General features: G+C 32.6%; 1 protein-coding gene across 2 annotated transcripts; it reads left to right on the top strand.

Annotated features, from left to right (window-relative positions):
- The first annotated feature begins 129 nt into the window (after positions 1-129).
- Positions 130-24105, top strand: LOC138697562 (aspartate aminotransferase, cytoplasmic-like). 2 transcript variants are annotated; one of them, XM_069822907.1, is made up of 9 exons: positions 130-267; positions 2857-3007; positions 3447-3628; positions 6841-6949; positions 15566-15783; positions 18048-18198; positions 21701-21872; positions 23457-23599; positions 23754-24105. In XM_069822907.1, the coding sequence occupies exons 2-9, from the start codon at positions 2884-2886 to the stop codon at positions 23894-23896; spliced, it is 1242 nt and encodes a 413-aa protein (XP_069679008.1). In that variant the 5' UTR covers positions 130-267; positions 2857-2883; the 3' UTR covers positions 23897-24105. The 2 variants fall into 2 exon arrangements, with proteins under 2 accessions (XP_069679008.1, XP_069679007.1); XM_069822906.1 differs by having other exon boundaries at positions 162-267; positions 2850-3007.
- Positions 24106-27902: the final 3797 nt, after the last annotated feature.

Here is a 27902-nt window from a genome sequence, read left to right as displayed (position 1 = left end):
TGATTGCAGTAAAAAGTGCATGGGAACAGGTTTCTCAGACATGTGTAACTAAGAATTATGTACGACTAAACGGCTACAGATAATTGGTTTTTCAAATCACTTATATAATTTCATTGTGTCAACAACTCTGTTATCTAACGTTCATTAAACTGCTGATAACGAGATGATATTCTGACGAAACGAGTTTCAGCATTCTTCGTTTAATTCCCTGACACTGACATCATAGTCGAAGAAAACTTCTGGAAAAAAAAAAAAAAAACTAATCAGGTACTGAACGACATGTATATTGTCTTAGATTAGTGACATTTCAAAAATGTTAATTTCATAATATTTTATTAATTTTCTTAATGTCCTGAGCTCTCAAAGAAGACGTGATTTGTATGTTATAAGAGAATGTTCCTAAAAAGTTGCATTTTCATAAATTTATAATGAGATAACATGCTTTGCACATCCGAAATGTCAAAAATTTTAATTTTCCCCTCTTTTATTAATTTTCTTAATGTGCTGAGCTCTCATAGGATATAAAATTTATGTGTTTTAAGAAAACTAACCTCAGAAAATTGCATTTATCCATAATAAGATGCCAGCCTTGCAGATCCAAAATTTTAAAAGTTTTAATTTTCCTCTCTTTTATTAATTTTCTTAATGTGCTGAGCTCTCATAGGATATAAAAATTATGTGTTTGAAGAAAACTAACCTCAGAAAATTGCATTTATCCATAATACGATGCCAGCCTTGCAGATCCAAAATTTTAAAAGTTTTAATTTTCCTCTCTTTTAGTAATATTCTTAATGTGCTGAGCTCTCATAGGATACAAAATTTATGTGTTTGAAGAAAACTAACCTCAGAAAATTGCATTTATCCATAATAAGATGCCAGCCTTGCAGATCCAAAATTTTAAAAGTTTCAATTTTCCTCTCTTTTATTAATTTTCTTAATGTGCTGAGCTCTCATAGGATATAAAAATTATGTGTTTCAAGAAAACTAATCTCAGAAAATTGCATATATCCATAATAAGATACCAGCCTTGCAGATCCAAAATTTTAAAAGTTTTAATTTTCGTCTCTTTTATTAATTTTCTTAATATGCTGAGCTCACATAGGATATAAAAATTATGTGTTTTAAGAAAACTAACCTCAGAAAATTGCGTATATCCATAATAAGATGCCAGCCTTGCAGATCCAAGATTTTAAAAGTTTTAATTTTCCTCTCTTTTAGTAATATTCTTAATGTGCTGAGCTCTCATAGGATACAAAATTTATGTGTTTGAAGAAAACTAACCTCAGAAAATTGCATTTATCCATAATAAGATGCCAGCCTTGCAGATCCAAAATTTTAAAAGTTTTAATTTTCCTCTCTTTTTATTAATTTTCTTAATGTGCTGAGCTCTCATAGGATATAAAAATTATGTGTTTCAAGAAAACTAACCTCAGAAAATTGCATATATCCATAATAAGATACCAGCCTTGCAGATCCAAAATTTTAAAAGTTTTAATTTTCGTCTCTTTTATTAATTTTCTTAATATGCTGAGCTCACATAGGATATAAAAATTATGTGTTTTAAGAAAACTAACCTCAGAAAATTGCGTATATCCATAATAAGATGCCAGCCTTGCAGATCCAAAATTTTAAAAGTTTTAATTTTCCTCTCTCTTATTAATTTTCTTAATGTGCTTAGCTCTTAACACAGAACATCCTTCTACTTTTCATCTTTCACCATCTTTGCAGCTCATCTCTGGAACTCTCTACCACAACATGTCAGAGACTGTCAGACATTGTCTAGTTTCAAAAATAAATTAAAATTGCACTTTTTGAATTAGATTCCTTTCAGTTATAAGCCCTTTTCTCTGCGATAGTTTTGTAAAAATATAGGCTATATATTTCTTTTTCCTTTCTTTCCCCTTTTTGCTCTCTTTATCAGCCGATGAATTTATTATCTTAGCCTTTTTATCGTGAATTTTATTTAATTTTCGTATTTCTTTTCTTTTTTATTATTATTTAATTACATTCCATTTTGATATATTCTTCCTTACGTTTTTCCATATTAACCATTTGTACTAAATGAGTTGCTTTCACTATATTCCAATGCATTTTACTTTCTTTTTTTTTTCTATTATGGTATTATTTTCATGTTGTTTAATGTCGATTTTATTATGCTATTATTATTATTATTATTATTATTATTATTATTATTATTATTATTACTACTATTATTTGTAATATGTTAGTATTCTGTTCTTTAACTTTTTGTTAAATTTTAACTGCTTGTATACTTTGTGACCTGGTAGAGTGTAAGAGAAGGCCCTTCCGCCTTAACTCTGCCAGTATAAATAAATAAAGAATTATTCTATTCTGTTCTCTCACTGGAGACAAAATCTATTTTTTTAAGAACATTAACTTCAGAAAATTACATTATCCGTAATAAGATTAAAAATTTCAAAAGTTTTAATTTTCCTCTCTTTTATTAATTTTCTTTTCTTTTCTCACTGGAGACAAAATCAGTTTTTTTTTTTGAGAACATTAACTTCAGAAAATTACATTATCTGTAATAAGATACCAGCCTTGCAGATTCAAAATTTCAAAAGTTTTAATTTTCCTCTCTTTTATTAATTTTCTTAATGTGCTGAACTCTCATAGGAGACAAAATTTATGTTACAAGAGAATTTACCTTAGAAAATTGTATTTTAAATATCCATAATAAGTACCGGTACCTGTAAGTCTGGTACTGGTACCTGCTTTGTACATCTGTAATCTTCAGTACAATAAGAGAAATAATTGATTCCAGTGTACATTTGACATTGTTGCGATCGGATCAAGCCTTTATTATACATCACAGTTATTGCTGTCCGTTTTCAGTGTGAATTTAGCTGGACATTGCTACACATGGCTTCTCCACAGTTTTTACAAGTGAAATCTGAATCATCTCAGGAGCAAACAGAACTGATCGACTTATGTGTACTATGTTTTGTTGATGAACATGAGGATAAAATCGACTTAATTCCCGGAAGTAAGTTTTTAAGTTTAACTCGAAAGGAGGTATAATCACAGTCTAGTATATACAGTCACGAAGCTTGAGTTGTGAGGGTGCTAGGAACAATAGACTGTGCCAATACTATTTCGCATTGTCTGCAATGAGGCGATAGTAGCGATCCTAGTGGTTAGCAACTATCTATGGGTGCATATCTACTACGTATTGAGCTTCGTGACTCTATATACTAGAATGTGGTATAATGTTTAATCAAATTCAACATAAAGTGATATGGATGCGATTTTCTGCTGACATTTTTTATTAACTTAGAAAAGAGTTTCAAATAATATAATAAAGTTTGCATGCTAAATCAATTAAAGGAAATAGCCACTAGTCTTACATCTAAAGAATAATCTTTACTGCTGGATATGTGTTGTTATAAGAGCGTCAGTTAATTTAATTCAATAACTCTTTGCAGTGTATAGACATGAGGATGGCCAGCCATGGGTAATGCCATTTGTACTGAATATAGAAAAGAAAATAATTGATGATGCCGGATATAATCACGAATACGTGATTTTTCTGGGATTGAGACCATTTACTGAAATGGTTCCTCAAATCGTTCTTGGGAAGAACAATCCAGTCATACAAAGTGGAAGGGTAGGTACAACTACTACTACTGCTACTACCACTAACGCTACTATGGGACATTTCCAATAAACCTCATACTGGAGTTAGTGAATATATACAGATATGATCAAATTTGCATACAATTTAATTCTTTTGTATTTTCTGAGAAAAATGTAAAAAGCATAACACGAGGGAGAGTCAAAAAGTAACCTTGCTTTACAGGGAGTTTCTACCTGAAAGCCATATCCGTTACTGTAGGTACATTAACAGAAAGCTACAATTTAAGTCACACAGAATTGTGTGCAGTCAGAGTTGGGTTTCTGGCGTCTTGTCAGCCCATTTGAGTTAAGTGGATAAAAAGGGAAGAATTGTGACGGTGTCGTGTATAGTTCCTAGAGTAGCTCAGTGAGTAGAGCATTTGTGCGCTAAGCAAATGGTCCCGGGATCGATACTCAGTCCTGGAACAATTTTTTCTTTGAAATTATTCAAGCCTGCTTCACAGGGAGCTTCTACCTGAAAGCCAGATTTCCATAAAATCTGACTCACATAGTAAATCGTAGTTATACTGTACATATATATATATATATATATATATATATATATATATATATATATATATATATAACATCTGTATAACAGGAACACTTGCATTGAATGTAGTGGTGACTATGTTGTTGAAAAGCGATGAAGTGTTCGTATTATTATTGTACATATTCAATTAATAAAACAATTATTAAGGTTTCTTTTTGACTCTCCCTCGTATTTAAATGTTAAAAGAATAATTGTCAGTAAAATGAAGCATAAAATGTGAAAAATCATCTGAAAATCAAAACATGAATTGTAAATAAATGTGGTTGCCCTAATAATTACATTATTTTAGTGACATAAGAATTACATTCAGCTTAACTGGCTTTCAGGTAGGGGTTCATTAAAAAAAAATCTTTGCCATTGCCTACGTAAAGATTAATTTCTGGTCCTACAGAATATATCTGTTATGGTAACAATGATTATTAGAAGAGAAAAATTCGCTCTGGCGCTGGGGATCTAACCCAGGTCCTTGGTTCTACATACCAAGTGCTCTAACCACTGAGCTATGCCGAAGTTCAATCCACAGCACCGGAACGAATTCCTCTCCTCTAGTGTTTTTCCCTTTGTGGCTTGACTCCAGTGCATATAGAGTGTTAGTTGGGTGACCGGAGGGAAAAAGACCTTTGGGGAGGCCGAGCCGTAGATAGGATAATATTAAAATGGATTTGAGGGAGATGGGATATGATGATAGAGAGTGAATTAATCTTGCACAGGATAGGGACTGATGGCGGGCTTATGTGAGGGCGGCAATGAACCTCCTGGTTCCTTAAAAGCCATTTGTAAGTAAGTAAGGCTTGACTCCAAGTTCTATTAAGTCAACTGCCATTATACAAGGAGTGCACTCAATTGAGTGACTTGGTGGCCGGGATTCCACAGTAATATGCACTGTTGGGTGAAGAATCTAATAATAATCATTAATAATCTTTGTCACTGTACCACGCACATTGCTGAGAGGTCATGAATTTAACTAAAGAAGTCATGAAAAAGTCATGAATTTGATTCATTGGAAACCAGTAAATACCCTGACAATACACTGTTCATTTAAATTGATTACACATAATGGGAATTAAATCAATGGCTTTTCCAAAACAAGCTATGAAATGTTTCATATAAAACAATTTTTATCTCGAAAAGGAAGCAAAAACGAGCAAAATTGTATTTCTTTATTTTTTGTTTGAAATACCGGTATGTCACAGAATAACTCCCTAAAATTAATGACATTACTTATGTTTCATCCTATATACATTAGATGTACCCTCAATATAACTTAATTTCTATTTGTCGTATTGTGTATAGTAATAATTAGGGCTAGGATTTTGATGAAATTGCATCTTTTTTCTAGTAAGCCAGAAACATTGCTGCTTTAGTATTTATATGTTATGTGATAAACCGAGTGTTTAAAACATATTTGTTAGGGCATTTTTTTTTGCATTTTTTGCCTGTTTCAACTCATAAGAGCATCTTTTGTTTTATTCGGTTATTTTTTAGGAATTTTCATTTAATTTTGGCCATAAATCCCCATTATTAATGTGAAATAATGTCTATTTCCTTTGATATTTTCTTTACATATTTTGTCCATTAATACCCATTATTTTATATAATATTTTAATCGTTTTTCTACACAAATATTGCCATTTTAATATAGTATACCCCATGTAATGGATCAGTCCAACCACCCCTTCAATATAGACTCCTCTATATGTGCTAATTCCGATTAAGAGTGGCCTTGTGGTAGACTACATGGAAACTAAAAGTAAAGTAAAACCATGGCGCTTCAGCCCATGAAGGGCCAAGACCGACCAGCTGATTGCTGACCTCACATCCACATATGTGCAATATATGGCAGTAAAAATTTTTAATAGCCTCCATATCGATATAAAAAATGAAACTCAAAACAAAAGATTATTTAGGGCCAAATTAAAGAAGTACCTAATTTCAAATTAAAGAAGTACCTAATTTCTCACGCCTTCTATTCTGTAGGTCAATTCATGACATTCAATAACACTTCATGTAATTGATACTAAAACTATGTGTTTTACTAGTAGACTATATTGTAAATCTCGTCTGTATATATATTTCATCTAGACTGTGACTATAAATTAAGACTTTATAATAGTATTAAGTTTTTTGACTTGTTCCATATTCTAGCTGTAAAGCAATGTATGAATACCATGGAATGTTAATAAATACAATACAATACAATACAATACATGCCGATGCAGAGGTAAACAATCATACATGGAAACTACATCAGGTAAAATAATTAATTAAAGTGTACTACTTAGAAAAATTATGTAAAATTTAATTTAACTACTAGTCTAAATATTAAGTAGTACAAAACCTCTTTTCCTACTAAGCCAATTATGTAAGATCAATTTTAAGGGCATTTCTTTAAGATTTTTAGGTCATAAATGCATTGTTTTTAGGACATTTTTTCATGATTTATCTGTCATCAAAATCCTAGCCCTAGTAACAACGTTAAAAAGTTATCGGTGGTGAGAAAGTTAAGTGAGCCACTTGATATGAGGGGGTAATCAGTAAGATAACCACACAAAGAACACTATGTGTGAAAAATAAATGCATGAAACTGAATTACGTTCTAATACAACACAGTAACATTATATACATTCTATTTTCTGTTTGTAATTTCACAGGCATTCGCTGTTCAGACGGTTAGTGGCACAGCCGCTCTCCGTGCTGGAGGAGAACTTCTGGCAAGGCATGCGAACTTCGACACATTCTATCTATCAGATCCAACTTGGGGTAAATAATTCATTAGGGGAGAAGTGGGTACAGTAAGACAGGGAGAACAGTGAGACATTTTTTATTAGATGGTAAATTTTGATGTTGAGATGTTGGCAACAGTGGAGTTGTATGTTGCATGAGTAAAGTAACAGTATTTTCATACTCGATTTGATTCTAGTTATAAAGGTGAGTGATGAAAAAATAATTCGTAATTTTTCACTCTATAAGTAAAATTTTGGCTTGTGTTTAATGATGGTTATATTGGGATATACAAATTAAATAGAAATATGAATGTTTTGTTACCTAATACTATGGTATTTGACGTTATGTTTTGCAAAGTTTCGTCTTTCTTGTTTTAATTTTGAAGTGATGGCATCATTTTTAAATGAACTATGCGTAAAGGGAACAGTGAGACACACCATTGAAGGGTAAACTGAAACGTCTCACTGTTCCCATGTACCAACGATTTGCAAAAACAAACTGTAATTATATTACATTTACCAGTAACTAACATTAAAAATGAACATACTAGTAACCAATTTAGGAACTGTAGCTTAAAATAATGGATACATTACATTTTAATGGTTTCACAAATAAAAAATTATTCACAAAATTTAAGAAAATGTTAAAAAATAATAAAGAATTACATTAAATTCTTATTATCATAAGTTTTGTTGTCACCAAAAATTCATTTCATTTTTCCAAAAAAGTTTGAAATGTCATGGAAAATTCACTTTTCCAAATGTTCCAGATGTTTCTATGGTTTCAAAGTCAGACATCAAAATGATTCTAAATAAGCCTACAGAACATGTCAAGATAAAGAGACAGCAAGTTTTGTTTTCTTTTGAAATAAATGTAAATCATTTCAATGTCCGTTAATAGACACTGTGGTGTCTCACTGTACCCTCCTGAATGGGAACAGTGAGACATTTGCATTTTTTTGACAAGCACGTATTGTATATTATGTCCTTCATCTATTGACATTTTTGTTTATGTATTATTATACTCCATGTTTTAATGTCTATTTCTATTGCACTTGATTTTAAAAATACTTGAATTATCACTTGCATACATACATATGTCTTAATATTTGTGTCTCACTGTACCCACTACTCCCCTAATGCACAGATATATCAAAATTATTAAATAATCGATTTTACTTTAGAAAATTTATTACGCTTAATCTATATTATTATTATTAATCTATTCTAAAATAGATGCTACATACAGGATGATTTTACACAGTGTTCTGCGACTGCCAGAGCCACTCTAGCTAAGAATTATACATTACATATGGGGAAAGAATTGAATGAACCCAAATCACGGTCACCTATATATAATTTAGCTTTCGGTACGAGTTCAAGTCGTCTGACTGTAAGGTATATATATATATATATTTTCTCCAATATTTATGGCGGCTAATATTCATCCTATATGATTAATTGAAGAATAAGTTAGGATTTTTCGGGTACAAATTTGATTTAATCTTCCAATACAACCAATAATGACTGATATTAAAATACTTCATATAAATATGTTTCATTCATCCAGTGTTCTGCCCAAGAGCAGGTCTTTCACTGCAAACTCAACTTTCTCCAATCTTTCCCATTTTCTGCTTCCTCTTTGTTTCCTCATATGATCCATATATCTTAATGTCGTCTATCATCTGATGTCTTCTTTTGTCCCGAACTCTTCTCCCGTTCACCATTCCTTCCAGTGTATCCTTCAGGAGGCAGTTTCTTCTCAGGCAGTGACCCAGCCAATTCCTTTTCCTCTTCCTGATTACTTTCAGTATCATTCTTTCCTCATCCACTCTTTCCAACACAGCTTCATTTTTTATTCTGTCTGTCCATTTCTCACACTCCATCCTTCTCCATATCCACATTTCAAATGCTTCTACTGGGTGTTCATTTCAAAGTGTGTCATGACGTCACTGTTGTTGGGTCACCGATTTGAAGCGAGTTTCAACTTATATGTTAGAGAAGTTGCCTATTATTTAAGGCGTTCTTCAATCTGAACTTGAGAACGTGTACGGTATAACTTGAACGTCGTAGCAACAGATGGCGGTCTGTACAGTCTGTGTGCTACCATAACCTCTTTCGAACTGTGTTTTGCGCCGGCAAGTCGTATGCAGGGTATTTGTTATCATCGGTTGCATACGGTAACATTCCACAACACAAATCAAATGCTCCGTGTCCATGTCGACCGTCGAAGTTTATGTCAACAAATACGTAAGTAATCGTCTTAACCCTCTCCCCATATCCCGACAGTACGTATTTCCAAACAGTTCACATTCCTGCCACTACCGGCATTACTGTACGTATCGGTACGTACTCTTCAGAATGAACGCCGTACTTGCTAGCCAACTTCTCTGCCTCTTAGATTATACACCTGAGCTGCGGAAGTGTAGGAAGATTGAATTCTCTAGGCTCATCAGCTAGCCACATGATGGCGTACAGCGAGCCAAGACACATTTTGAACTGAACACCCAGTATTTGCTTCTCTTTACTTCGTAATTTCCATGTTTCTGCCCCATACAATAATACAATACCACACTCCACATAAAGCATTTCACTAATATCTTCCATAGTTATTTTTCCAGAGGTCGCAGCTATGCTCCTTTTTCTATTAAAAGCTTCCTTTGCCATTGCTATCCTTCTTTTGATTTCCTGGCAGCAGTTCATGTTACTGCTTATAGTACACCCCACATATTTGAAGCTGTCCACTTGCTCTACTGCCTCATTTATAATTCGCAAGTTTACCTTCTTTACTTTTCTTCCTATGACCATGGTCTTCGTGTTATTTGCATTTATCTTCATCCCATACTGCTCACAGCTGTCATTTAGCTCCAGTAGCATATCCCTTAATATCATCTCCTCTTCTGCTAACAACGCCATATCATTAGCAAATCTTATGCACTTTATTCTTCTTCCTCCTATTATCACCCCTCCCATGTTCTGAAAACAGTTGTTTACTAAATCCTCCAACTAGATGTTGAACAGGGTAGGTGATAAAGGACATCCTTAATGTACTCCTCTCCCAGTTTCACTTCCTTCTGGCATTTCTTCTCCTATCCTGACTTTGGCTCTTTGTTTCATATTAGATTACTGAACAGCTTTCTCTCTTTCCAATCCTTACAAATTTTCTTTAGGAATCCCATCAGTTTATTCCATTATACTCTGTCAAATGCCTTTTCTAGGTCCACAAATACTACATACAATTCTTTATTCTTCTCTAAGTATAAATATGTTTATGGTTAATGAATATGAATTTACGGTACCATATTCTTTTCTGTCTCCTTTAATGTACCGGTATTGATTTTGAATATCATTAGAATATGTTCTTCTTGAGGTTCACTTTTTTTTTATTCATAGTGTTCTGCTCAAGGACAGGTCTTCCACTGCAAACCCAGCATTCTTCAATGTTTCTTATTTTCCACCTTCCTCTTATTCCCCGCATCAGATTTATGTAGGCCAATCTTAATGTTGTCCATCATCTGATATCTTCTGCGTCGAAATTTGTTCACTTTTAATACCATTGTTATTAAAATATAAATCTTTAAACACTTAAAAACCTTTAAAAAATGTTAAAATGTATATTAAAAAGGTAATATACCTTAGTAACCATAATTTTGACATTAGTATTATTGCCTTCATTAGCTGTTGGTGTACAACTGCATTAGTTCATCTTCTCTTGTTTTGGTGTTTTCTGTCGTCTGTGATGGGGGTAGGATTTTTTGATAGTATCAATGGAAGGAGTCCATAATTCTACCTATTTTTAAAAAGGGGGACAAAACCAACTGTGGTAACTTTCGAGGAATATCACTTCTGTTGACGTCGTACAAAATTTTGTCCAATATTCTTTTGAGGAGATTAACTCCGTACGTAGATGAAATTATTGGGGATCATCAGTGCGGTTTTCGGCGTAATAGATCGACTATTGATCAGATTTTTTGTATTCGGCAGATAATGGAGAAAAAATGGGAGTATAAGGGTACAGTACATCAGTTATTCATAGATTTCAAAAAGGCATATGACTCGGTTAAGAGGGAAGTATTATATGATATTCTTATTGAATTTGGTATTCCCAAGAAACTAGTTCGATTAATTAAAATGTGTCTCAGTGAAACATACAGCAGAGTCCGTATAGGTCAGTTTCTATCTGATCCTTTTCCAATTCACTGCGGGCTAAAGCAGGGAGATGCACTATCACCTTTACTTTTTAACTTCGCTATAGAATATGCCATTAGGAAAGTTCAGGATAACAGGCAGGGTTTGGAATTGAACGGGCTACATCAGCTTCTTGTCTATGCGGATGACGTGAATATGTTAGGAGAAAATACACAAACGGTTAGGGAAAACACGAAAATATTACTTGAAGCAAGTAAAGCGATCGGTTTGGAAGTAAATCCCGAAAAGACAAAGTATATGATTATGTCTCGTGACGGGAATATTGTACGAAATGGAAATATAAATATTGGAGATTTATCCTTCGAAGAGGTGGAAAAATTCAAATATCTTGGAGCAACAGTAACAAATATAAATGACACTCGAGAGGAAATTAAACGCAGAATAAATATGGGAAATGCGTGTTATTATTCGGTTGAGAAGCTCTTATCATCCAGTCTGCTCTCCAAAAATCTGAAAGTTAGAATTTATAAAACAGTTATATTACCGGTTCTTCTATATGGCTGTGAAACTTGGACTCTCACTCTGAGAGAGGAACATAGGTTAAGGGTGGTTGAGAATAAGGTGCTTAGGAAAATATTTGGGGCTAAGCGGGATGAAGTTATAGGAGAATGGAGAAAGTTACACAACACAGAACTGCACACATTGTATTCTTCACCTGACATAATTAGGAACTTGAAATCCAGACGTTTGAGATGGGCAGGGCATGTAGCACGTATGGGCGAATCCAGAAATGCATATAGAGTGTTAGTTGGGAGACCGGAGGGAAAAAGACCTTTAGGGAGGCCGAGACGTAGATGGGAGGATAATATTAAAATGGATTTGAGGGAGGTGGGATATGATGATAGAGACTGGCTTACTCTTGCACAGGATAGGGACCGATGGCGGGCTTATGTGAGGGCGGCAATGAACCTTCGGGTTCCTTAAAAGCCATTTGTAAGTAAGTAAGTAAGTAAGTAAGGTAGGAATATTTGTGTGTTAGTATAGTATAGTATAGTATAGTATTTATTAGCTGTCGTTATAGCAAAAGCTAATGACATTGTCAGATTACACGTGTGAAATTATCGTACAAAAATGAAAATTATTCTATTACAACACTCAGTGACGTATACTGGTTAAAGGGTTTGGGCTACCGCTGACCCTATTATTACACAAAATATATCTAACAATTACTTTAATTTTAATTACTATGGTAAAACTAATAATACAAAATTATTACATTATGTTATATTATAAACTTTTTCTTTTGTAATTTCCTTGGGCTACCGCCGGTAGCCCCGGTAGCCCACAAAATACGCCCCTGACAACACTAAAGATAAAACAAAATGATCACAAATAAACATCGTAAGATGAAGATTACACTCCTTAGAGTTTACAATTGAGAGTCAATATTATCAAAAATAGGCTAATATCTAGATGAAAATTGTAACACACTGATCACAAATATTATTTGATATGCTCCGTTTATATACACTGGTGGCCATAATTCTGGAAACGTTTTGTTTTTGTACTGAATTATTAAATCATCTGCATCGATTCACAGATTTATACAATTCAAAATGTTACTCGTGACTGATTCGTTAATTATGGGGTTATAATAAAGGTATTATATTAAATCCTGAACATTTTAACAATAAATAATCATTACTATGTGGGAAGTTATGTTCTTGTCGTTTAAGATCTAAATATTAATTTCAGATTTCATTATAATTTCCCATTATTTACTGCAATAAAAACTAGTCCAGTGTTGATTTTAAGATTATTGTTGATCGGTAGAAGCATTGTTGAGTAATGTTAGCATAAAATGTGGACATTATTAGTGTGTTTCTATCAGTTGTCTGACTTAAGATTTCGTTAGGTGAACACCTGATTGCTTTACAACAAACTTTATTGATCATTTTATCACAATGGATCCACGAAAGGACTGAACAGCTTCTAGGGCAGTCACACTTCGAGAAGAAGGCTACACAATCAAGGAAATTGCAAGAAAACATGGTAATGGTGCTACAGTGTCTGGCGTCCAGAAGGTATGGCAGAAGTACAAATCCACAAAATCTCGTAAAACAACACTTAGGACTAGTAGAAAACCTAAAGTAAGTCCAAGAGATGTGAGGCAGATTTGTTGATTAGTACTGAAAGATCGAAGGAAATCTTCTAAAGAGATACAATAATCTTAAACTAGACAATGGACTAGTTTTTATTACAGTAAATAATGGGAAATTATAATGAAATCTGAAATTAATATTTAGATCTTAAACGACAAGAACATAATTTCCACTTGGTAATTATTTATTATTAAAATATTTAGGATTTATTATAATACCTTTATTATAACCCCATAATTAACGGGTCAGTCACGAATAACATTTTTAATTGTATAAATCTGTGAATCAATACAAATGTTATAATAATTCAGTACAAAAACAGAAACTTTCCAGAATTATGGCCACCAGTGTACAATAAAACAAGAATTAACTTAACAATTTATGAGAATTTAACTAATATATTACAAAATAATAATAACATTCAGAGAAAGAAACCTAAAAAATATCTACAGCTTGATTTTCAAACTCAAAATATTCTTTCACAGAATGGAATGGGTTTCTAAGAAGCCACGTTTTCACTTTGACTTTGAATATGTCAAGTGACACTTCCTGTGCTTCCTGTGGTAACATGTTGAACATCCTACAGCCCAACATGTTAGGACTACTTTTAACTTTGGATAGTCTGCAAAATGATATGTCCAGTTTTTCTTTATTCCGAGTATCACACTCATGTTTATCCATCCTACTGGTGAAGCCATAAATATTTTTATTGATGTACAGAAGGAGTTCCAGAATATATTCATTAACAACTGTTAAGATGGACTCCTGTGGTTTACAGTGTGCTTTGCTTGGTACTTCTGTGATAATTCTTATTGCTTTCTTCTGAATCAGCAGGACTTCAATAAGTTTATTGCTGTTTCTCCACACCAGGATTCCATATTTCAATATGCTCTGAAAAAAAGTAAAATAAACACTTCTCAGGTACTGCCCGGGTATTTTATCTCTAATTACTCTTAAGAGGTACAGGACTCTGGACAGTCTCCGAGAGATATATTCAATGTGGCAATCCCAGGTTAGTTTTGTATCAAGATGGATACCAAGTAATTTTACTGCCTTTTCTTCAGATCCTTCTTCTTTTTTCAATGTCAAAATTACATAGTATTACATAGTATTATGTCGAATATTGTATGTGCATTGAATTGTAGTTAGGTGTCGAGTACATATATGTTGTAGATATGTTATTGTATGTTTGTATATTTCATATTGTTCTAATATGTCCATTTGTGAACTTTTTGGTGTAATGCAGGTATGTAGTATCTCCATATCCGTTTCTATATTAATGTAATTATGGTTGTTACTAGTGATGTATTCTGCGTAATTTGTTGTAGGCCTACTGCATGATTTGGTTTTTGCTTTAATGTGTTCGTTATTGTTGTATTTTATATGGAATGATCTTCCAGTTTGTTCTGTATAGAAATTTGGGCAGCTGTTACATTTTAATTTATAGACTCCCGTAGTTTTACCAACTCTTGACGAAGATTTCATATCAATGCCGAAATGGTGTCAACTGGTTACCTAAATTATATTACCTTTTTAATACAACTTTAACACTTTTTAAAGGTTTTAAGTTTTATACCTTCATTATAATATACAAATATGTACAAATTTAATACTACTGGGTGTTCATTTCAAAGTGTGTCATGAAGCGAGTTTCAGCTTATATGTTAGAGAAGTTGCCTATTATTTAAGGCATTCTTCAATCTGAACTTGAGAACGTATACGGTATAACTTGAACGTCATAGCAACAGATGGCGGTCTTTACGGTCTGTGTGCTACCATAACCTCTTTCGAACTGTGTTTTGCGCCGGCAAGTCGTACGCAGGGTATTTGTTGTCATCGGTTGCGTACGGTAACATTCCACAATACAAATCAAATGCTCCGTGTCCATGTTGACCGTCGAAGTTAATGTCAACAAATACGTAAGTAATCGTCTTAACCCTCTCCCCATATCCTGACAGTACGTATTTCCAAACAGTTCACATTCCTGCCACTACCGGCATTACCGTACGTATCGGTACGTACTCTTCAGAATGAACGCCGTACTTGCTAGGCAACTTCTCTGCCTCTTAGGTTATACACCTCTGCGGAAGTGTAGGAAGATTGAATTCTCTAGGCTCATCAGCTAGCCACATGACGGCATACAGCGAGCCATGACACATTTTGAACTGAACACCCAGTATAATTTAATATTATGTCATCCCTTCCATATTTTTACATACAAAATAATCTTGTTATGCTTCACATGTTAATTGACATGCTAGATTTTTTGCAAGATTACTTTTCTTAATGCAGTTGATGTACTGTATGTAGTGAAATGTGATGATCTGTCATTAATTCAACAGATAACCATGAATACACATTCCTTTACTCTGGACTTAAAAATTCCCGTGTCTACCGATATTGGGACCCCGTGACAAAGGGTGTGGACTTTAAGGGTATGATAGAGGATCTGATGCAAGCTCCAGAGAATTCAATTATTGTCCTGCAGATGTGTTCTCACAACCCTACAGGCTGCGATCTGACTAAGGAGCAGTGGATTAAGGTTGCAGATGTGATGGAGGTAATCCAGTACAGTTCATAAGTTACAGGATATAGACTATTTTCAATAATAATTTTATTGTTTAAGTTAGAAAGCAATTGAATAGGAAATGTCTGCCTTCAAGCGAGGCACTGACAAAGTAGAATAGAATGACTATTTTTCTTTTTAATATTTTTCTAAATTTTTAAAATATGAATACCAGTAATGCAAAATACTGATGAACTGTTATGTTATTTGAATAAACAAATAACGACTTCACTCTCGTTTCTTGTTGTGATTGGGTGTGTTCATGATTATATCGAAAAGAATATGTGTTCTAAAATTCAATTGAGGATCGACAATGTGTTGTGGGTGTGTTTTTGTGTCTGTAAATTTTATATTGTTCTAGAGTGTCGAGTTTGTGGTTTTTTGCCTGAATGTGCAGTATTTTCATGTCAGTGCCTATATTGTTGTTAAGAAAAACACAGAAATTCGGCATTATAGAACAATATGAAATTTACAGACACACAAAAACACACCCACAACACATCCTCAACACTCAATTGAATTTCAGAACACACACTTTTTTTATACAATCGTGAACATACCCCACCACAACAAGAAACCAGAAGACAGCACTGAAACTCACTAGGATTCAGAGAATGACGCAAACAACGTTGAAATCAATCAGATACCAAAATGTATAATGTTAACACAATTAAGTCGTTATTTATTTATTCAAATAACTTAACAATTCATCATTGATTATATAAGTGTTAAAAGAGTGCATTCAAGAATAAAGAAGTCAAAATAATGAACAGACAAAATTAAATTTAGTTTTAAATGCTTCAATCTTATCATAATATACTGAAATAATTTCGTAAGATGTAGATGAAAAACTTATTATAACTGATAAGTCTTGCGGAAATTTCAGAATTTTGTATGGAGGGATGAGTGGAAGAATGAAAATTGCTGCGGTACTTCATTTCCTTTCAGTCAGACAGATAGACAAGATAAATAGTCCTATGAGCAGATGGATGAAATAGACCGAATTGAGCAAAATATATGTTACTCTGTAATTTGCCATTTATAGCTGCATTTTACATCTTTTGGTTATGATATTTGTATTTATCTATTTTTCATTTTTTTTTTATTTTGTACTTTTCATTTGTATCTATATATGTGTCTTTTATTTACGTAGTATGTATTTGTCCACTTTTTCATTTTTCATTTGTATTTACACTTGTATTTGCATTTGTATCTGTTTTTATCTCTTTTTTCATGTTATCTTCAATTTTATGTTCTAAGCAAATATTTGTACTGTTTATTGTAATTGGAGCTTTTCCCCATTATAGAAATAAATAAATAAATAAATGAATGAATGAATGAATGAATGAATGAATCAATCAATCAATCAATCAATGAATAAATGAACAAATGAATAAATGAATAAATAAATAAATAGATAAATAAATGAGTGAATGAATGAATAAGTAAATGAATGAATAAATGAATAATTGAATAAATGAATGAATAAATAAATAAATAAATACCGGGTACTTACTTACTTACAAATGGCTTTTAAGGAACCCGAAGGTTCATTGCCGCCCTCACATAAGCCCGCCATCGGTCCCTATCCTGTGCAAGATTAATCCAGTCTCTATCATCATATCCCACCTCCCTGAAATCCATTTTAATAGTATCCTTCCATCTACGTCTCGGCCTCCCCAAAGGTCTTTTTCCCTCTGGTCTCCCAACTAACACTCTATATGCACTTCTGGATTCGCCCATACGTGCTACATGCCCTGTCCATTAAATAAATAAATAAATATAGATAAATAAATAGCGAAATAAAGAAAGAAAGAAATAATTAAATAAAATATACTTAAAACGTTTCCACATTGAATTATAGCTACGGAATCTTTAGTGTTATTTTGTTATTTGAGGAAGTTCTTTTTTATTTTAATGGTAGCCCATTATAAATATTAAATTTTCTTTTACTGATATTAAATAAAATGATATTTCTATATCTTATGAATTGTTAGTATTGGCGTTGACACATAGGTACAAGACAAAATTAAAACATTTTCCATTAAAATTTTTTAATGTACCGGTAACAATAAAAGTATTGATTTTCAAATTTACATTCGTATGAACAAAAAAAAAAAAAAAAAAAAAAAAAAATTGAAGTTACATCACTTTATATTATTATTAAACATTATTTATACGTATTAATATAAATTCAATTTGGCTTTGTACTATCACAAGGTTTTACTATCTTACATATTTTTTTTTTTTTTTTCCAGGAAAGAAAGTTATTTCCATTTTTCGATGCAGCTTACCAGGGTTTTTCCACTGGTGATTTGGAGACTGATGCCTGGCCAGTTCGGTATTTCGTCGACAGAGGCTTTGAGCTCTTCATTGCACAAACATTTTCTAAGAATATGGGGTTATATAGTACGTGTTATTTAGCATTGTGTTTATTTTGTTTTAACAGTGAAATAATTACTGGAATCTGAATTCAGATTTTCAGATATGTTTCATTATTTATTTTCATTCTGTGAATTCTGTCCAAGAAACATACCATAACCACACAAATTAAAGAGCGTTAAGACAGAATTTCCCAACTTCTACAATTATCATTATTAACTTTTTATCATATGTTTATGCTTTTATCAGTACTGGTACAATACGGGTACTTACTACACCACACTTGAGCTCTGTGGGTTTTTCATAAAGATAATAGCATTATTTATTAGATTTTAATTTGTTATTCGATATAAAAAGTCCCTTACATGACAAATTTAATCCGATCAAGTTGAAATTTTGCAGAAATACACTTCCTGCATATAAACAAAACTTTCAATGGAGTTTTAATATTTTATGTATATTTTACTAGCCCGAAATTTTTTATTTTCACTTTTATTATTAAAAAAATAGGCCTACATTATGACTGTAATTTAACCTATTAAAATTTTTGCTAAATCTACTCTGATATAAAATCTTAAACCAGTTTTAATCTTTGTACTTATTACCGGTACAACTTTCTCTGAAATTTTCAACTGATTTGGGTAAGAATTGCATCACAAGGAGCATTTTCTGCACAGCAAAATATCGAAAAATAAAGAACTGAGAAAACTGCAATGTATTTGACATTTTGTTTGTCTATGCATGATTATCTGCTCATAATCTGAATTTGGTACCGGTACATTTAAACATCGGACAGTTTTTATTCATTACGATATCCACCCATTTGTACAGCCAGCTGTATAATAGCGTGATTGTTTGATAGCCATTTCGTGAATAGTAATGTCTCCAAAACCAAAAAAGAAACGCAGTAAAGTGTGGAGTTTTTTCCTGCATGTTTTCTCAAATAAAGTCGAAACACATCAATACATATGTAATTAAATAAATATGAGCAGACATCTTTAAGCCCAAGAAGCAGTATTAATGCAAAAATTCTGTCAGAAAAGTTTAGATATACTAGCATTTTGATAAATTTCCTCAGTGTGTCTTTCATAAAGACATAATGTTTATTGCTGTGCTCCAAATTTATCTTATTGATATCAATATGTATTGATATTATATCGAAAATTATATCCCTTATTAATGTATCTAAATTAGCGTGACCAGACGTCCTGCTTTTAACGGAATTGTCCCTTATTTCAGCCGAGAAAAGTATGCTCGGGACATTGTCCCGTTTTTTTTTTTTAATGGCGTCCTGTTTCCCTGAATTATTGTTGAAATATTTCTTTTTCTTTTATTTTATTTAATAATCACGTAAAACACTAATTAATTCTGTACTGTTTCCATCAGATGTCACAATAATGAATTCAATTCGATAATTGATGTCTCATAGCTTTGATAATGAAAAGGTTTTTTGGTCTGAAGTTCAAAAATGTGTTCAAGTTATTGCCAAAATTGACAGTAATATTTAAAAAATGGTAGATGAAGATGACCTTTTCGGTGAAGTGAATCATGTGAAGAATATATGGAGCAAAAATTGAATATTGGAAGGAGTGTGATGTTAAAATTACAGAGAGGTGGACTGAAACATTACAAGTTATGGAAGTCAAAGATATTACTTTTCAAGTATAATTCAGATTGTAAGTTTTGTGTTAGGAATACCTGGCACTAATGCATCATCAGAAAGAGTGTTTTCATTGATGATTTCAATTTGATCAGACGAAAGGAATCAGTTTTCAGTTAAAATCATAAAGACTATGTTAATCACAAAATGTCATTTCAAAAATGTGCCTTGCATGGACTTTCATAGTTTTCTGAAGAAAAGGTCAACACTTCTAGACCAAATTCACTCATCAAAGAAATATGGTGCAGATTGTACAGTTGATTTTCATGGAGAATATTAAAATAGTTAAAAGATAATATCACAGTCTAGTATATACAGTCACGAAGCTTGAGTTGTGAGGGTGCTAGGAACAATAGACTGTGCCGGTACTACTGGGTGTTCAGTTCAAAGTGTGTCATGGCTCGCTGTATGCCGTCATGTGGCTAGCCGATGAGCCTAGAGAATTCAATCTTCCTACACTTCCGCAGAGGCGTATTACCTATGTGCCAGAGAAGTTGCCTGGCAAGTACAGCGTTCATTCAGAAGAGTACGTACCGATACATACGGTAACGCCGATAGTGGCAGGAATGTGAACTGTTTGGAAATATGTACTGTCGGGATATGGGGAGAGGGTTAAGACGATTACTTACGTATTTGTTGACATTAACTTCGACGGTCAACATGGACACGGAGCATTTGATTTGTGTTGTGGAATGTTACCGTACGCAACCAATGATAACAAATACCCTGCGTACGACTTGCCAGCACAAAACACAGTTCGAAAGAGGTTATGGTAGCACATAGACCGTACAGACCACCATCTGTTGCTACGACGTTCAAGTTATATCGTACACGTTCTCAAGTTCAGATTGAAGAACGCCTTAAATAATAGGCAACTTCTCTAACATATAAGCTGAAACTCGCTTCAAATCGGTGACCCAACAACAGTGACGTCATACACACTTTGAAATGAACATCCAGTATTTCACATTGTCTGTAATGAGGCGATATTAGCGATCCTAGTGGTTAGCAACTATTTATGGATGCATATTTACTACGTATTGAGCTTCGTGACTGTATATACTAGTCTGTGGTAATATGAAACAAAAAATTTTGTTACAAGTTAAAAATATAGTGACATGAATATGATGTAATGTTCAAATAATCTGAAGTATTTTTAAACAGATTAGCTAACCTAATTAATCCAGAATAGTTGCAATATAAAAAATTATCAACAATGACTTAAGGCAAGTATCCATGTTACTCTATTATGCACTTGCATAATTCTTTGATCGGCGAGAAAAGGCACAAAAGTAAAAAAAGTCGATTTTTCCGTTGTATCTGATAAGTGTAGTATTTTTTCTAATTTTTTAAATAATAAAATTTCTTGTATTTTAAATTGTAAAGGGTCTTAGCCAACATACATGAATTTCATTATTATACTTATACTCAGTTAAGAGTGAATTAAAAAGAAAGTCTGTCCTGAAGAAATAATTTTTATGACTTTTGTGCCTTTTCCCGCCGACCAAAGAATTATTACAGCCTAGTTATTGTAAACAGTGTAGTATTCATTACTTTAAAATAAATAAAACTAGACCTTAATGCTCACTATTATTATAAAATACAAGTACGTAATAATGAATGTTTAGATAAAATATTGATTCATGTAAACTTTAATATGTGTCCTGTTTTCTTATTTTGGAAATCTGGCCACCCTAATCTAAATTAATAACATATCAATATCATACCTGTACCGGTACTAATGTGATATTGATATGTTAATATCCACAGCTCTACTCTAGCCTATAATTTACCTCTTTTATTATAGGGCCTATAATTTTATTTACAAATAGTCTTTAAGCTATAAACGGGTCTGTTTGTTGTGTACAGGTGACCGTGTGGGAAGTCTCATAGTTGTTTTGAAAGAAGGACGGCAGAAGGAAGTGGAATCAATTAAGCTCATGTTGACAGTTATAATCAGGGCCTTGTATCTCTGTCCGACCAAGCATGGGGCTGAAATTGTTATTCAGACTTTAAAGTCACCCGAATTGTACAAGGAGTGGTAAGTCAGTTCATTTATTGGCCACTCTTTAATGGTAACGTTTACTTGCTCTGTCTAGTATAGCTAGTCTAGTGCAGGATGAATTCAAACACAGACTTCCATTTGGGTGGTGCCAGTGATACTCAGGACAACCTAATACATATATACCGATAACGACTTTTTATGCACTTGGGAAGGTTGGATTTTTTATGTGATAGTTCAAAGTATCAGCATAAAAAAATTTATGGCTTATTTTTTCTCCATTTAGCCTGCCCTCCCTCTCTCGCTGTTTCATTTTTCTCGAGCGAGTAAAATAATCTGAAGTACCGGTACATATAAACACCACAAGAGACTAAAACCAGCTATAGTGTCCACTTATTTGAAAACAAACAGGCTAATACTGTAGCCCATATAATAAGGCATTTTATTTTCATTACTGGTATTGATATTACTGTATTGTTGTTAGTATGTTATGTCAGAAACACAGAATAATTATTTAGTTGTATTGTAGAGTAGGCCTACAATACATAAGAAAGTAAGCAAGTAAATGAATAAATGAATAAATGAAAAAAATTAATGAATAAAATTGAATGAATGAAAATAAACAAATTAAGAATTTCAAGGATGAAAGAAAGAAATAATTGTGTTAAAATACGTGATGGCAAAGATATATATATATATATATATATATATATATATATATATTCAGGATTCTACAGCTACTGCCTTCTTCCTGTGCCAATCCTCCAAAGCCTGTCTTGTGCATCTTCAGTCCTCAACCCCCTATTGTGCATGACCTCCATTACTTCGTTGTCCCAAGTTCTTTTTGGTCTACCTCTTCCACTTCTTCCTGGAGGTTTCCACTGGTATATTAGGCCATCTGCTGTAGCTTCACCCATTCTCATCACATGACCAAACCACTTCAAACTCTTATTTTTTATTCTATTTAACACTGTCTCTTCAGAATCCATTCTATGCCTAATTTATTCATTTTTAATGTGGTCCAAGTGGGAGACTCTAGCACTTTGACTCAAATAATCCATTTCTACGGCCAAAATTCTTTTCCTATAATATGCATTCAGCAAAGATATTGATACGATATATTAATTAACAATTACGTCTGTTTGCCCCTGTAGTTATTATTACCTCATATTTTCCTAAAATATATATTCTTAAACTACAATATTTCTGATACATTTTATAAGTTTTTTTTTTCCTCGCAGTTATTTATACTTGCTTTAACATCTTTGGTCATATCGCGAGTTAATCTTTTGTTGAAATCCGAAGGCCTATGTACTATTGTTGAGACTGGTTCTATTGTTGTGAACTAGACTAGATGGCGACTGTATATGTATAAGTAATTGTTTTGCCATTATATTGGAAATATGAGAATGTCAATAATCCAACTGTTCAAAGCTAGACATGCTTATTCTTTGATTAAATTTTCTTGAATTTATCATATGAATGAATGAATGAATGAATGAATGAATGAATGAATGAATGAGTTAGTCGTCAGTGAGCTGTCAATCGAGCTATTAAATATTCAGGGTAAGAATGTAATGACAAATTTTTGCAAGAAAATGAATTGATTTTTTAATGTTTTAGGTTAGAATGTCTCAAAATGATGGTAAAACGATTGAAGGCTGTGAGACAAGGACTGAAGGACCGTTTGGTGAAGCTTGGTACTCCTGGAAATTGGGATCATATTACAGAGCAAACAGGAATGTTTTCATTCACAGGTTTAAGTGGTATGTAACTGAATTGAACTTAACTTGTAAAGATATTAAAAATCATCAATATTATTGCAGTAAATATTTAATATGTTATGAATTTATAAACAAAGTATAAAACTCAATCTTCTACTTCATTACTGTGTAATAATAAAATTGTTTCTGTTTTCAGGAAAACAGGTGGCATATTTAGCAAAGCAATATCACATTTACCTGATGCCAAATGGAAGAGCCAATATGTGTGCCCTTAATATGAATAACCTGGATGCATTTGCAAAGGCTCTTCACAATGCTGTGATAAACATACCTGCCTAAATAGGAGCTCAGTGTTAACAGCGCATCCTGGTTTTTACATTCAGCTGTACCCGTACTGCTTAAGAAAAAAATATGATCCCTTTCATTATACCTACAAAACAAAATAAAAACATACCATTTTTACTTTAAAGAAGTTTTTCTGTTCTATAGTAATTGCTTGTAAAGCAGAAATAACAACTTTTTAAAATAAAATAACGCTACTGAACAAATGTTGTTCGAATCCATATTATTTGTGAAGAAATTTCTTTTTCTTCTTACAACCCACTAATGCTTTACTAACAGTTTCATAACTTTTTAGGGCTGTATTCATAGACTTTTTTAGCGCGGGCTTCCGGTGGATGATCAGCGTTTTTCGTATTCATAAACAAGTGTTAGCGATAGGATATGATTTGAATTCTGTACAAGTAACCAGTGGATAGCCGGGGCTAGCTTAGTACACTCATAGCGCGTGCTGCGAAATGTCTATGAATACCACCCTTAGGGATTACTTAAAATTGTCGCTATGCAATTTTGTCGTAATTTTGTGCAGGGGTGTATGCAAGGGGGGGGTTACTGAGTTTGAACCCCCCCCCCCCCTTGAACTTAAAAAAAAAAAATAACATTTAGATTTGAGTTTTTTTTTATCCATAATCATTTTTCCTTCTTTAATTTTTCACTGTCAAAGTAATAAAATCTACATCGACATAAGCCATATGCCTAATTCTCCTATCCCTCCTTCAGTATAATCCTTGTGCTTGGTGTTGTGGCACATTCGAATTATGTTGTTGTTGTTTTCTAATGCCAGGCGTTTGAGAATAAAGTCATTTGACCTTTTGCACTCCAATATTTTTCAAAGATATTGTCATGGTCAGCCACTGAAGCACAGATTTTTAGGTGTTCCGAATTCATTTCTTGATTTGAATTGCACAATGGACAGTTAGGGGACTGATATATTTCATTTCTATGCAGGTGCTTGGCCAAATAGTCATGGCCTAAACGCGAATGTGGATGCTTTAGCAAAGAAGGGCAGCACTGCTACTTACAGACCTGTTACTAAATCTACGTATTGCTCTGTGAAAAGATTTATTAAATCTACATACTTAGTCGTTCGAATTATAACAATGTTATCTTCATTACAGACAGACCTATCGCCTAGTACCGACCTTGTAATAAAATGAAGCCAACACAGTATTAAGTTGAACTTGTTGTGAAACATATTGAAAATGTTGTTTTGACAGTTCTCCAGTGCAGATGTTGTTAAATATTGTGCATTGCCGATTTTAAACTAATTTTAAGAGCGGTATTTACCTGTTTCTTTATTTTGAGTTTTGACTTTATTTTAATTTGTTCATTTAACGTTTTGTGAATTTGACAGTTCAAATTTTAAAAAAAGACTATACAATAATATATAATAATACTATAGTCCCATCGCTGTTATTTCCTGCGTGACTCCACTTCTTTGCTTACGCCTTAGAAAGTGAAGGCTCTATAAAGTCTAGGTAGATATTATCGTTCGCCATTTTTGTTCTTTTGTTGACGAGCTATCAGACGAGGAATCTTTTTGCCACACTGTTAAACATTATCATGTCGTAGCTCCTATGATAATAAATCGACTCTCATAGGAGCTACGACATGATAATGTTTAACGATGCAGCAAATAGTGTCCTCGTGTGCTTTCTCTTATTGCCAACGAAAGAACCAAAATCGCGGGCGATTATGTATATTATTTATCGAGCCTTAGGTAGTGCATAACGTCATCAGCAGCGAATGACAAGACTCACACATTTAAATGCAGCCGACCTGTAACGTGATTGGCTGCCAGAAATAAGAGCAATGAGAGTATAATAAATATATCGTAACACAATAGTAATAATAATAATTAATAATAATAATAATAATAATTAATAATAACTAATAATGATAATAAAAAATAATAATAATTAATAATAACAATAATAATAATAATAATAATTAATAATAATAACAGTAATAATAATAATAATAATAATTATAACAATAATAATAGCAATAATAATAATAATTAATAATAATAACAGTAATAATAATAATAATAATAATAATTAATAACAATAATAATAATAATAATTAATAATAACAATAATAATAATAATTAATAATAACAATAACAATAACAATAATAAATGACACTCGGGAGGAAATTAAACGCAGAATAAATATGGGAAATGCGTGTTATTATTAGGTTGAGGAGCTCTTATCATCCAGTCTGCTGTCCAAAAATCTGAAAGTTAGAATTTATAAAACAGTTATATTACCGGTTGTTCTGTGTGGTTGTGAAACTTGGACTCTCACTCTGAGAGAGGAACATAGGTTAAGGGTGTTTGAGAATAAGGTGCTTAGGAAAATATTTGGGGCTAAGCGGGATGAAGCTACAGGAGAATGGAGAAAGTTACACAACACAGAACTGCACGCATTGTATTCTTCACCTAACATAATTAGGAACTTAAAATCCAGACGTTTGAGATGGGCAGGGCATGTAGCACGTATGGGCGAATCCAGAAATGCATATAGAGTGTTAGTTGGGAGACCGGAGGGAAAAAGACCTTTAGGGAGGCCGAGACGTAGATGGGAGGATAATATTAAAAAGGATTTGAGGGAGGTGGGGTGTGATGATAGAGACTGGATTAATCTTGCACAGGATAGGGACCGATGGCGGGCTTATGTGAGGGTGGCAATGAACCTTCGGGTTCCTTAAAAGCCATTTGTAAGTAAGTAATAATAATAATAATAATAATAAATAATAATAATAATAATTAATAATAACAATAATAATTAATAATAATAATAATTAATAATAACAATAATAATAATTAATAGTAATAATTAATAGTAATAATAATAATAATAATAATAATAATAATAATAATAATAATGATTAATATGCAAAACTGCCAGGGTTAACTTCTATCACCCCTCACAAAAAATAATTGTTTTAATAGGAGTATATGTACTTTATACAGTATAAAGTAAGCAAAGAAAATAATATTGATGTATTACCATCACCGGAAAGCTGACAACAATCAATAACTTAGGAATTACACATCTTATTTTAAGGGGTTAGATACAGTTTACAGCAGTAAAATTTTTGGAAATATCCAACATTTTTTTCCTCCATTAATGTATCTTGTACAATAGTGAAAAATGGTATGTGCAAAACACTATCCTTCTGTTATTTGAAAAAATATTTTTACGATTAAAAAAAAAATTATTTATATATATATTTTTTTTACAAATTCAAAATGGTGGCAGTTCACTGTGCAATGATGAAGCGTTTCCCTCATAACTCATAAACTCGTTAACTTTTTCATGTTCTCTCTCTTTTGTTTTAGAACTGAAACTCATGTTTACAATATCATGCTCTTTCAACTACATTCCTTAATAAATAATATTTGTTTTTTTATTTTGTGTTAAAAGAAAGTACTGATACTTGAATATTTTTTAAATTTATTTATTTTTTGTCAGACAGTCTATCAAAGGTAGAGAAGTGATCTTGCATCGTATGCATAAATACACACAAAAAATTTCATCACAGAATATTGGACAGTTTTTAATTATGCGGGAAATACTTCATCACTGCACAGTGAAATGAATTTTGAGAAAAAAAAAAAGTAGCCCTAGATAATTTTTTTTTAATCGTGAAACTATTTATTTCATATAGCAGAACGACAGTGTTTTACACATACCAATTTTCTTTTTTATAAAAGATACAGTAATGGAGGAAAAAAATATTGAATATTTACTAAATTTTACTGCTGTAAGCTGTACCTAACCAGCAACTCAATGCAACCAAGCATTGAGCCGTATTGAATGAGGGTAATAATAATTTTATGTATGGTATTCTCTATCAGTATCTATCCCCCTCTCATCAGAAATCTTAATTCGCACCCTGGAAGCACGTTATCTTCACTGTAAGAGCAGCTTATCTTTTACATACTTGGGCAAGAAAACAAAACCTGCTTCTATTCAACACATACGAAACTAACTTACC

Source organism: Periplaneta americana, chromosome 4 (assembly GCF_040183065.1).
Source record: "Periplaneta americana isolate PAMFEO1 chromosome 4, P.americana_PAMFEO1_priV1, whole genome shotgun sequence".
Classification (NCBI taxonomy): Eukaryota; Metazoa; Arthropoda; class Insecta; order Blattodea; family Blattidae; genus Periplaneta; species Periplaneta americana.
The sequence above is the reverse complement of the archived record's forward strand: the minus strand, read 5'-3'. Positions and strand labels throughout refer to the sequence as shown.

Bases quoted from the DNA above. Each gene is read 5' to 3' on its own strand.
- LOC138697562 (XM_069822907.1), top strand. From the start codon at position 2,884: ATGGCTTCTCCACAGTTTTTACAAGTGAAATCTGAATCATCTCAGGAG. The intron at 15,784-18,047 runs GTAATCCAGTAC...TTTTTTTTCCAG, and splicing joins AGGTTGCAGATGTGATGGAG to GAAAGAAAGTTATTTCCATT. The intron at 18,199-21,700 runs GTACGTGTTATT...TGTTGTGTACAG, and splicing joins TAAGAATATGGGGTTATATA to GTGACCGTGTGGGAAGTCTC.